Source organism: Pundamilia nyererei, unplaced genomic scaffold, assembly GCF_000239375.1.
Source record: "Pundamilia nyererei isolate P.nyererei 1_Seehausen unplaced genomic scaffold, PunNye1.0 scaffold00058, whole genome shotgun sequence".
In the NCBI taxonomy this organism is placed as follows: Eukaryota; Metazoa; Chordata; class Actinopteri; order Cichliformes; family Cichlidae; genus Pundamilia; species Pundamilia nyererei.
Window position 1 is genome coordinate 2,620,723 of NW_005187459.1, and position 11,621 is coordinate 2,632,343.

Here is an 11,621-nt window from a genome sequence, read left to right on the forward strand (position 1 = left end):
GTGTGTGTGTGTGTGTGTGTGTGTGTGTGTGTGTGTGTGTGTGTGTGTGTGTGTGTGTTAGAAGGTAGCAGTTAGTGGGCAGGCAAGCAGTCATTCAGTCATCTCTATATTTAGCCCGTTAGTGCTGGAGCCTTATTACCTAAGCTCTGCTGCAGCCAGAGTTGTTGATTTATCTAATCCCCCCTTCACTGGCTGTGTCTCAGCGAACAGCAGTCCACACCCGCACACACATTTGTGTGTCAGTGCAATTAAGACACATCTTAACATCTACCCCATCTGTAAACAATCCCCCTCAATGCCACAGCAAAATAGTACTCTGTTGCCAAACTACAAACTGCAAGTTCCCCTCCGTCCCACATGGTTTACTTGGGGTTTTAGGGTTTTTATATATAATGTTCTCTGTGCTTCCCTTGAGACTTCACAGCAAATCTATTTTGTTAAAACCTATTGTCGTACAGTAAATAAACCAGAAGTGAACATATTTACAAAGTTCACAAAAAACCCCAACACATTCAGGTTTGGAGATAAAGGAATCACCATAGCAACAGAGGCAGGATGGGCAGAGCGCGAGCAGGCTCCCAAAAATCATCCACAGGCAAACACGCACATGCACACACACACACACACATAGATACACGGAATGGTGAGATGCTATACTGTGCATGTATGCCACTGTATTTGTCTCAACATATGCTTGTGTGCGCAGAGTATGCTTGTATTCTCATAGTATGTTCGCATTTATCACATTCTTGTCTTTCAAAAACTAAGTGAAGGTTTTATATGTCACACAGACAGACACACACACACACACACACACGCAGAACCAACAGCAAGAGTAAAACTAAATACCCCGTGGCAAATATAATGCTTGTTCAGAACGTCATAAAATCTTGCAATCCCCCCCCACCCCGATACCTTCAGCCAGTCATCTGTTATAAAGCCTTACTGCACCAAATCCTTCTCTGTATATCAAACATTCTCCCTACCCAGCAATGCCTTTAGCGCATTAAAGAAAATGGCCTATTACAATACATATGTTGCATGCATGCGCACGTGCACTGTAAAGCAATTGTCTTTGCGTGTATAATGAACACAGGAGTGAGGGGGTATTTAAGCACTTGTAAAGGTAACACCTCATTGAATTTAAAAGCATCTCCTCGGCGCTGACACACCCACATTTCCTCATTCACACGCAGAGAATATAGCAGTAACTGAACTCATAGGACGGTATAATTTCAGATATTATGCATTTACAAATGAAAGCACAAAAAAATCATCGAGCATACCTATTCAACAGCTTAACTCCAACACTGACACATGCCCACACAGTGAAGTCCTGAACATCTGGTGTCATCATGGGTGACAATCTCTCAGGCTGCAGAGGCGCAGTCAGCATGGCAGTGCCTCTGCGGCAACATGGCTTGAATAGCCTATTCGCAGCCTGCTGATTTCTTATGTGGCCTGATGTGACCTCAACAGACCACGCGTGTTGTATGTGTGTATGTGTGTGTCTACTATAGCGTCATTTTGTGTGATTCTTTATGTAAGCATTCATGACAGCTACATATTTTTCCAGCATAGGATCACGTTCCAGACATCAGTCCTGGCTTAGCTATACTAATTCTGCATAGAGAGCTGCTTCCTCATCAAAACTGTAGCCTCCTGAAAGAGACCAAAATCAGCAGAGGCAGCCATGAAATGGTAATTGTTATATTATTGGAACAGATTTACTTTTTTTGGAGACGTGCTCTCATTCATCTTCTTGCCACAGGTTAGAAAATAGGTGACACATCTCGGATCCGTTTCTTAAAAATGAAGCTACCACTAGACATCGATTGGCTTAGCTGAGCACAGCTACACAATATCTGCCAGAACTCGCTCATAATCCCAACATCCGATGGCATAAACCCCTATAAAAAGGTAACATGTTTTTTTTAGAGAAAGAATAAATGAAATTTTAATTAGTGACATTTAGCGTTACTGCTAGGCTTGGTTTAAGACAGGGTAGCTGTTTTCTGCTGCTTTCTGTCTCTATGTTAAGCAAGCATTTTCAGTCATATTTAATGTACAGAAATAGAGTCTTCACCTTCTTCATCTTTCCTAATGTCTTCACCCTCTAGCAGGCCACAAGGCCACGAGTTCCCTCCATTTAAGTTGTCCCCTGAGCTTGCCCTCAGGTGTGGTCCATCTCCTGTAGCTCTGACACAACAGTTCTCTTCCAGATGATTCAGGGTCTGCCTGGTTTGTTTTGGGGGGGTTTCCCCTGGTGAAGTCCAATTAATGACCCAACCATTTAAAACATTCCAGTTTTACTTTACTGCAACGAGAGTCTTCCACTCTAACTTTCCGAAAAACACCAAATACAGGTATTTTAAAAAAAATCTTGATGTTTTACGACCAAAAATCTATTTCTTTGGTATTGAAAAAAGATTAGAACAAGAACCAGACTATAAATATGTGTAGGAACCAAACAAAATTAACCTGTGAAGTGACTTATTTCTACCCTTAATTAAACAGAATATCAAAAGGATATGTATAACAACAAAAGATCACTGTACCGGGTCTACAAGCGGTAGCACAGCATTCCTGAAGTCCCAGTACATGGCTAGGGGGATACTCCCAGCCATAAATCTTCTCTAATCTATTTTAGTACCAGCTGAGGATTTCACACATGCATATAAACAAAGTGTGCAGGAAGCATTCATGTAAGAAAATTTTTTTAAAGATTCAACCAAGTATTTATACTAGCTGCAGGGTTCGAGTGGGGGAGCGGGAGGAAATGAAAGTGGACAGAACAGGAGATGCCTCGGGTCAACATGTTCACGTGAACTATGTGTCATAGTAAGCTCTTAACATTTGCTCCAGTCCCACTTCTCCTTGTCTCTCTGCACCCAGTGACTGTTTAGCTGATTTAACACACACCAGCGCACACATAGTCACTGCTAGATACATACAAAACAGCTTCAAACTGTATATTCAAGTTAGATGAAAGGATACGTTGAACACTTAAACATTCAATAACTGCATACCCTCCTACACAACTAGACAAGAAAAAGGAGCTGTGTTAATATCAGAACAGTTAACAGCCACTGAAAAGGATATAATAACTCAATCTGAAATCATGGAGAGATGTATTACAAGTACGGGGTACTTAAAGAATATGCCTTTTTTCAGAAATTGTTAACTTGGTTATTTATTTATTTTTCTTGTCTTTTTCATAATTCACTTTTTGGGGGAGGGAATGTAATGCCACTGGGAACGCAGCAGTGGAGTGATGAGAATGTAGGGGATCCTAATGGAGTTAAGTCTTTGATAGGGATGCTTAGTAGAGCACAGTGGTACACATTTTGCATGTATAAAGTTTGTGTATGCTAATTTATGATTAATATACTGCAGTCAAGTATATCATATATGAAGGATTAGCCTAATTCTATTTAACCTCCTAAGATCCTGACTCTTTAATAGCATGCATTTTTAATTTCTCTTTGCTATTTGGGCTGATCAGGACCTGATGAACGCAAAAACAAAGAATTACATGATTTTTGATTTTTTTACCTCATTTTTGTTTCTGAGAAAAAATGAGATCTGCATATGAGGACATTTGCTTTAAATTTCGATAGAACAGTGGCAGTATAACGTCCTCATAAGTGGATATCAGGCCGTTGTAGAGCAAAATGTAGCATTTTGGTCTAGACAACCCAAAATGTGATGTCGACATATGTGGACGCCAGCTCCTAGGAGTTTAATTTGCTTTCTAGTAATGTTGTAAGAAGAGCTTTAGCCAATACAGAATTATTTAAGACCAATACTAATACTGATATTCCAATACACTGGCTATTTTCTTTCCTTTCAGACACACCCAAAAAAAGATTTCCCTGATATTTATTATATTTGCTTGTTTAAGCTCTTCTCGGATCAGCTGGATATTGTGTTTTTGGGGCATTCAAAAACACGTGTGTGGCTAACAAGGAAGTTGGAGAGTGCCTTCCAATGACTAAGGCTACGTCCACACGTACACAGGTATTTTTGAAAACAGAGATTTTCAGTCTTCGTTTTTTTTAAAAATGCCGTCCACACGTAAAAGCCAAAATGAAGGAAAACGCTGCAAGGAACATACCAAAGCAGCAGATAGCGATATATTCCTAACCGTGTAGAAATGTTGGCCAATCAGAAGTCTAGAAGCCTGGGTGGGAAAGAGTAAAAAAAAGATGGTGCATAGAAGCAGAACTGAGTCTTATGTGTGGAAAAAATCTCCACCCTGGCAGGAGTTTTTAAAACACAGTTTACGTGTGTACGAAAGCTGCAAACGCACAGAAAAATCTGCGTTTTCAAATATAACCGGGTACGTGTGGATGTAGCCCTAAGTCTGTAACGTCAACAATCATAACATAATTAAAGGGTTTTCTTGTAGTTTTCTTTAGTTTTCATTTAAAAGGCTCTTATAAATGCTAATACCAAGAAAAATGGCTGACATCGGCTGACAATATCAGCCCGCACATAAATCGGTCAAGTTCTAACAGTAAGTTTGTTGTGTTGTTATTTAAAGTATATAATATACCAACTCATTTAGAATCAGAATCCTTTTGTTGTCATTAAACATCAGATGTTCAACGATATTAAAGGCAGTTTCCTGGTAGCAGCATTTAGACTAAATAAAAAAGTAATAAAAGCTAGCAATAAAACACACCTAATAATGTCAGCTGTACAAACTAATGTGCAAGTTTGCTCTGAAGTATTGCACTTTTCTTGGGGTGTGGTGATGTGTATGAGATATCATGTCTATTGAGATATCTAAATTATTTCTATGATTGTTTTAAAAAAGAAAAAACGTGCATGTTAACAAACTCAGATTCATATGTTGACGTAGCCTTCATGCCTGTAGCACTCAGTCAACAACAGCGCTGTGCAGACGGCGTAGGATGTTAGTTGGTCTAATAGTCCAGTACAATTTCTAACACAGTAGCTTGGGAACAGAGGTGTGAGTCATCCAAATACTCGGAGCACTCGGCCTGGGGCTACTGGCACAGCAACTGCACAATTTGTCTCCAAATAGCAGGGCCCAAAGGATGATGACCCCTGTACACACTGCATCTTATCCTCATTAGAGCAGTCACAGCTGCACTGAGGTGTACTAGGCAGGGCTTGAAATACAATGTTTAGGTTATATTTTCCATAATACAGCATGCAGATAACAGCAAGAACATTTTGGATATTTATGTCTAATGGAGATTTGTTTCATCAGAAAGCTGCCCAAGGTGACACCTTCCTTTTTTCACTCTTAAAAAAAGGCAAATTTTCGAATTTCATACTTGAAACCAGCAGGTGTTGTTTGATAAACGAGACAAACAATTAATCACTTTGCTGATTGGATATCTATCACACAACCAGTCACTGCAGATGTAAGTGGAGTGACTGTGATTTTGACAGAGCACTATCTTGGTCTGATGAGAACAACAGAAGACGCTTTTGTATCTGGAAAGTGACGCTACTAACGCCACAGCTGGCTGAGGCTCAAGAGACAACAAGAGAATCACCTCACACCTCTCTGATCTTCATCAAAGCAAACAACCGCCACACACTCATACATTTAAACAGATATGCAAACTGAATGCATCCGCATCAAGTCTGAGAACTGATTCCTGACGATGCTGACATCTTATGCCGTCGATCGAGGCTTGAACCGGAGATATGTCCTCCGACTCACACCGCAGGTTGGGACAAAAACAGCAATACGTGAAATAATATTTTATAACTTTATTTTCTACAAACCTGAATGACTTAATGTCGTGTGAGATGATGCCTGATAGGGAACAAGATTCATCTTCGGCTTGAGGTAATGAAATGAAAGGTGAAAGCAGATATACTGTAGAGATTTAGATGTGAATGTGATCTTGAGAAAAAGTGGAAATCTGAGGAAGGTATGGAAGCCACACAGGTCAATACATATCAAGAATGTTTAAAGAGATCTAGCATGAGCAAAAAGACAAGTACGGCACGCTTTTGTAATAATATTTGGTTTTAATACTAGAAATCCGGTCGTTCAGTGATGACGTGACGAATCCTACTTCCGGGCCTAAAGTAGTCTGCGTTTAATATGGCTTTTGTGTTGTTAACATGTTTAATGTTATGTATTTTCTTCTATTTAATCTCAAAAAACTCCTAAAACAGTCAGTGATCACTGTTGACCTCCCTCGGCTTTTATTACCACTAATCATTTATTTAAGCTCAGTTTTTAAAACCTTAGGATGTAACTACAGCCCAGCCCATGCAGCAGTATATGAATGACTAACCTCGTATTGTGGATGGATTATCTCAGTTGTTCTCCTGGCTGAAGTTTGGTCCTTTTACAGCATCCCGCCATGCGATTACATTTGTTCCTGACCACCGAGAACACTCACGTTAACTTTTATCGAGTGGAAAAAAAGTTAGCTTGTTTATATTATGCTAACATAGCTGTGTCGCTAGCGGTCACGTAGCACATAATTATATACCAGCTAGCCCAACTTCAGTAACCCTACAAACGTCACTTCTGTTTAGTTTTCTGTCTTCATTTATGCTGGAAGTGATAACAGAGCTGTACGTTTTAATTTGTTTCCAAAACCCCGCAGTCAGGACATGCTATATTGTATTTAGATAGAAGCTAGCGAGCTAACTTCCTGCTAACTTCTAACTCCGTTAAATGTCATAAATTCCGTTTTCATGGATGCCTGGATGTTAAACTCAATTGTTACACCTGGTAGAGCAGAACGCTGATTATTTTATTAAAGATGAAAGACTTTAGACAATTTTTCAACTCTCAGTAATGCCATAGTGATCGTTTGATATATGGACCTGCAGCAGAGTTTAGGCCCAGACACGGCTAGTGACGTCAGACTTAACGACCGGATGGAAGGACTAGATTTTTATTATTTCCAACATGGACGTTTTTGCAATATGTGATATCAAAATGGGAAATTGAGTAATTTTTGAGATTACTACTTTGAAGAAGGTAGAAGAGTAGGGTAAGCTTTTACTTTAAACTTTCACATTTTCTGGAGAATATCACAAATATTTTGAAACTCAACAAACAAAAGTGTAACTTTTGGTGAAGCAGCCATATTTAAAGCAGCTAAAACGTCACATTTCAAATCAGATATTGTTCCTACGGTAGTTGTTATGGCGAGTGCACTGGTAGCATACCACAAGCTGTGTGTGAGAGTCTTAATGAATTTGGAAGTAAAAGAGAAAGCGCTATTTCCATGAAGTCAATGTTAACATGTACATATGCAGTATTAACTCAACTGGCTGTACATGCAGCTGATGCCCAATAAACTGCTATTTAAATATTCTCCCAGAGAGGAATACATTTCTCATAGTGCAAAAGTCTTTACTCTTTCATTTCCCACCAGACAAACATTGAAATAGAAGTCACTGAAACAATTTATGGGTGGCAGGGGATGCCAAGGGAAGGTGAACAGACATTATGAAGGTGAAGGTGAACAGCGTGGAAGGTTTTGTTTGTCCTTTAGTCAAAAGGCACCCCGGTATCTACCTCACCATCATCCATATCTACTCTCCATCACACATTATTACTCCTTGCTTTCCCCCTTTGCCCTTTTTTCTTTAATTGGAAAACTTTTTCATCTGCCTCTCTGACTTATCCGTGCAACTTTATTCTTCTGGGCGATCATTCCCTGCCCTCTCTTACCTGCATTTATCCTTCTGTCCTACTCCATTCCTATATCACTCTTCATCTCTACATGTCCTTTGCCTCAGGCAAAAGCCCTGTGTCATCCTTTCCACTCTTCTCCCCTCCTCTTCTTTCTCTCCCTCTCTCTCTCTCCCAACGCTCACTCTCGCCTTTTCCTCCCTGCAGCCCTGTCGACGAGACGAGACGTCTGTGTGTACCATACACTGATCTCGGCAGACACCTGTTCCACCCCCTCTCTCCCTCCTACTCTTTTCACTCCGTCTCCACACACACACACACACGCAGACACACATGCACAGTTGGAGATGAGGGGAAAGCATGAAGCAAAATGCTCCAGTGAATAATTTAAGTCTATACAGCAGGGAACCAAAATGGAGCCTGTCAAGCTGACAGATCCATTCAAACAGCAAAGAGACAGGTCCCTTACTAGCTTGAATCTGATACTGGGAGTGGAAATGATACAGTGACTAATGATTCTTTCTTATCTCCTTACATTTGGAATACAATAACCTTTTGACCGGTAAAACGTCAAACGGCGTTCTTCTGTTTTCAAGGTGATTCACAAGACCCCAAGGTCCTCATTGGAGTGTCGCTGATATGAGTTCAACTCTAACAAAATCTATATATTGATCCACTTATCGGTGATTCTCTTTGGATAAGATACCCCGCCATGTGAGACAAAACCTATGAAGGTTTTTAAGTATAAGACAAAAGCAAAGCTTTCAGGACACAATCTGGAAGAGAGCATCAGAGGGTAAAAAAACAAAAAAAACGAGGGCCACTCACAGTTCAATGGCTTTGTTCCACATGATGACGTAGCCTGAGAGCATAAAGGACTCCACGTTGACAATGTGGATGTTCCCTCGTTCTGTGCCGATGTACAACCATTTACTCTGGAAGGGCAGGTGGCAGAAAGTTATTCTGTGGACAGAAGGAGAGGAGTGTTAGAAACAGAGGAAAGGGAGGAAAAGAAAATGTGGACAAAACCTCAGAGGAAGACAGAAAGCCAAAAGTAAGAAGCTTCTTGAAAATCACTCAGTCTTATTCTAACACGACAAATTATGCAAAACTATGAGAGGATTATTTACCACTCCACCAGGTCGAAGCAGTCAAGATGAGAGTGGCAAACCAAAGAGATTTCTGAGTCATTCAATCAGACCCTTTTCCTCTACACCCACAAGATACATGAGGGCAAAGAGGCAGCCATCATTTTCTTCGTTTTTTTTCATTATCACCCACATCTCCTCCTTTTATCCATCAATCAGACTCAAGTTTAATGAGAGGTTATAAACCCTTCCCTCCTTATCATTCATCTTCTCATCCCTTTTTCATCATTTTGTTCTTTCATCCATTCTCCAATTCAACTTTCAATCCATCTGAGGAATAGTAATGTACAACCTTGCTAATCCGGCTTGCTAATACTTCAAGGTTATTCGGCTCCTCCAGCGATCCTTTTGATTCTGCACGGTGGTTTGAGCCACACCTGTGGTGCTGAGAAGCTTGTATCTATAGGACAAAGCCCATAAGTTTCATCAGCTGAGAAAGCCATCCATGCAGGAGGAGAAATAAAGCTGCACTTCTTGTTCAGTACTTCTAACAATGGTACAGTGACGTACTTCCTCCTCAGTGCTGACGGGTTTGCTCAAGTTTAACAGCAAAGTCACTTGGCACAATTGCTGTCAATTTGCTGCTATCAAAGACAGATTAAGTGGAGGCAGTGTGTTAACAAAATGCTTTGAGATAAAACAGAATATGGTTTACATTTATCTTGGTACCTTGGCAGGGATGAATTAAAAAAAAAACTGAACTTAAAATCAGGCTCTGTACTATATCATGAAGGATTAAATTAACCATACGCAACTAGGGCTGCCACGATTAGCCGACCAGTCACGATTATGTCGACTATCAAAATCGTCGACGGCAAATTTAATAGTCGACGCGTCGTTTAAAGCCTTGTAAAATCCTGAAAGACGCAGGAATAAGTAGTAGGATTTAAGAGTGTAATAACGGACTGAAACAGAAGATGCATGTACAAGGATGTCAGCTGCTGTTAAACCCCGACGAAGAAGAAGCAACTCCTGTATCGTAGCTGTGTCCAAATTCAGGGGCCGCATCCTTCGGAGGCCGCATTTGAAGGCCGATTACGTTACAGCAACGTGACGAAGGCTTTCCAAATTCGAAGCCTTCTGCAAATGCAGCCGACAAATGCGTCCTACTTTTCCCCAGATTTGAAGGATGGGTCGGGCGTATCCTTTGTGGCCCAACATATCCCAGAATTCATAGCTCAGCCAATTCAAATTTCAAACAATGGTGAATGTAGCTGTGCAAACTTCAAATATCTGCTCGGTTTATCAAGAGAGAGAGAGATATTTGCAAAAAGTGCTCCGACGTTTTCGGAGACATCTGTTACCCACCAGCTCGATAGCTAGCCGGGGTTCAAGGCTCACTAGAGCCCGTGAGAACACCGGACTCCCGGCAAATTGTTTTCAAACCCACCGCGGTCTTTCGCTACTCAGGTTAAACATGATATATAAGTCACTTAGATAACTTAAAACTGTTACTGTTTGGCTTTTTTCAGTGTTTTATTTGTTCCTGAGTAAATCGGTTTGGCTGATATTAAAGTTACAGTTTTCACACAGCTGAATAAATGTCAAACAGAAAACTGATTATCAGAAGCGTGAGATGGTCGAGAATTTACTCCAGTGTCCTGTCATATTTTAGATAGCAAGGAGTTTATTAAACTTCACCGAGACAATCTGAAAATTTTATTAAAAGTTTAATAAACTATCATCTTGTCTTTATTTTTAGTTAGCACATACCGTAAACACTTAAAGCTGTAAGCTAATGATAGTTATATAAGCGCAGATGCTGCTGGTGCAATAAGCTGTACGTTTTACGTCCAATGGATGCATGATCTGATTAGTCGACTAATTGCAAAAATAATCGGCCATAATGGCACTGGATACCGGTACCCATCCCTATTAGAGATACAACTAAATAATAGAAACTGTGATCTTGGTTATACATATGCAAAAAAAAATACCCTGTTGAAGCATGACGGGTAACTCGATCTCTAGTTATCAGGATTTGTGTCTCCATGTGCAGCATATGATTGTTGCCAGTGAACATTAGTAATTGCATCTCCTCCAAAACTTACTTCGCAAAGCTGTTCGGTAGCTTAAAGCATTTTAAAACTTTTCATTCACTCTGGGAGTCGATCTCACACTGTTGCTCCGGGGCTGTACTGAGATCAGCAGCAGCTCTTACTATAACACACGCTCTTCCCCTCTCTGCCTCCATGCTCTGCTTTAACAAATAAATATATTCATACTTTTGGAGAGGCAGCAGGCTGCATCACATACCAAGCCTCCAAAATAACACAGACATAAAACAACATTTAACTCATATTTTGTATGACCACCTTTATTCTTCAACAGAGGCTGAACCTTCTTGAGCGATTTTTCTTGTGATTTCTTTAAGTAGTCTTCAGGAATAGTTCTCTAGGCTTCTTAAAGGACATTTAAAACTCTTTTTGGATGTTGACTGCTTTTTGTTTTGCTCTTAATGTTCCCAATGTGTTTGGGATCACTGTCATGCTGACAAATGAAACTGTTGCCAATCCAGTGATTTCCACATGGTATTGCATGGTGAATCAAAATCTGATGGTACTTTTTGGTGTTCTTTATTTCATCATATTTTGTGAAGACCCCCAACACCACTGGCTGAAATTCACCCTAAACCATGACAGAGCCTCCACCATGTTATACAGATGGCTGTGGACATACATTCTTGTACCTCTTTCCTTATACTGTTGATGATTTGAACCACAACTTTCATAGATTTATCAATCCATAAGACCTGTTGCCACTAGGGATGGGTACCGGTGTCTGGTTCTGACATAAACGGTAGTAACCAGACCGAAAAGCAGCGC

General features: G+C 40.3%; 1 protein-coding gene across 5 annotated transcripts in view; it reads right to left on the bottom strand.

Moving 5' to 3' along the window:
* The window catches only part of stxbp5a (syntaxin binding protein 5a (tomosyn)), a 101,181-nt gene that overhangs the window by 39,967 nt on the left and 49,593 nt on the right, over positions 1 to 11,621 (bottom strand). For all 5 annotated transcript variants that reach the window (XM_013911213.1, XM_013911212.1, XM_013911211.1 and 2 more), the window contains exon 6: positions 8,477 to 8,611. In XM_013911213.1, coding sequence (XP_013766667.1) covers positions 8,477 to 8,611 — 135 coding nt within the window. The remainder of the gene's footprint in view (positions 1 to 8,476; positions 8,612 to 11,621) is intronic.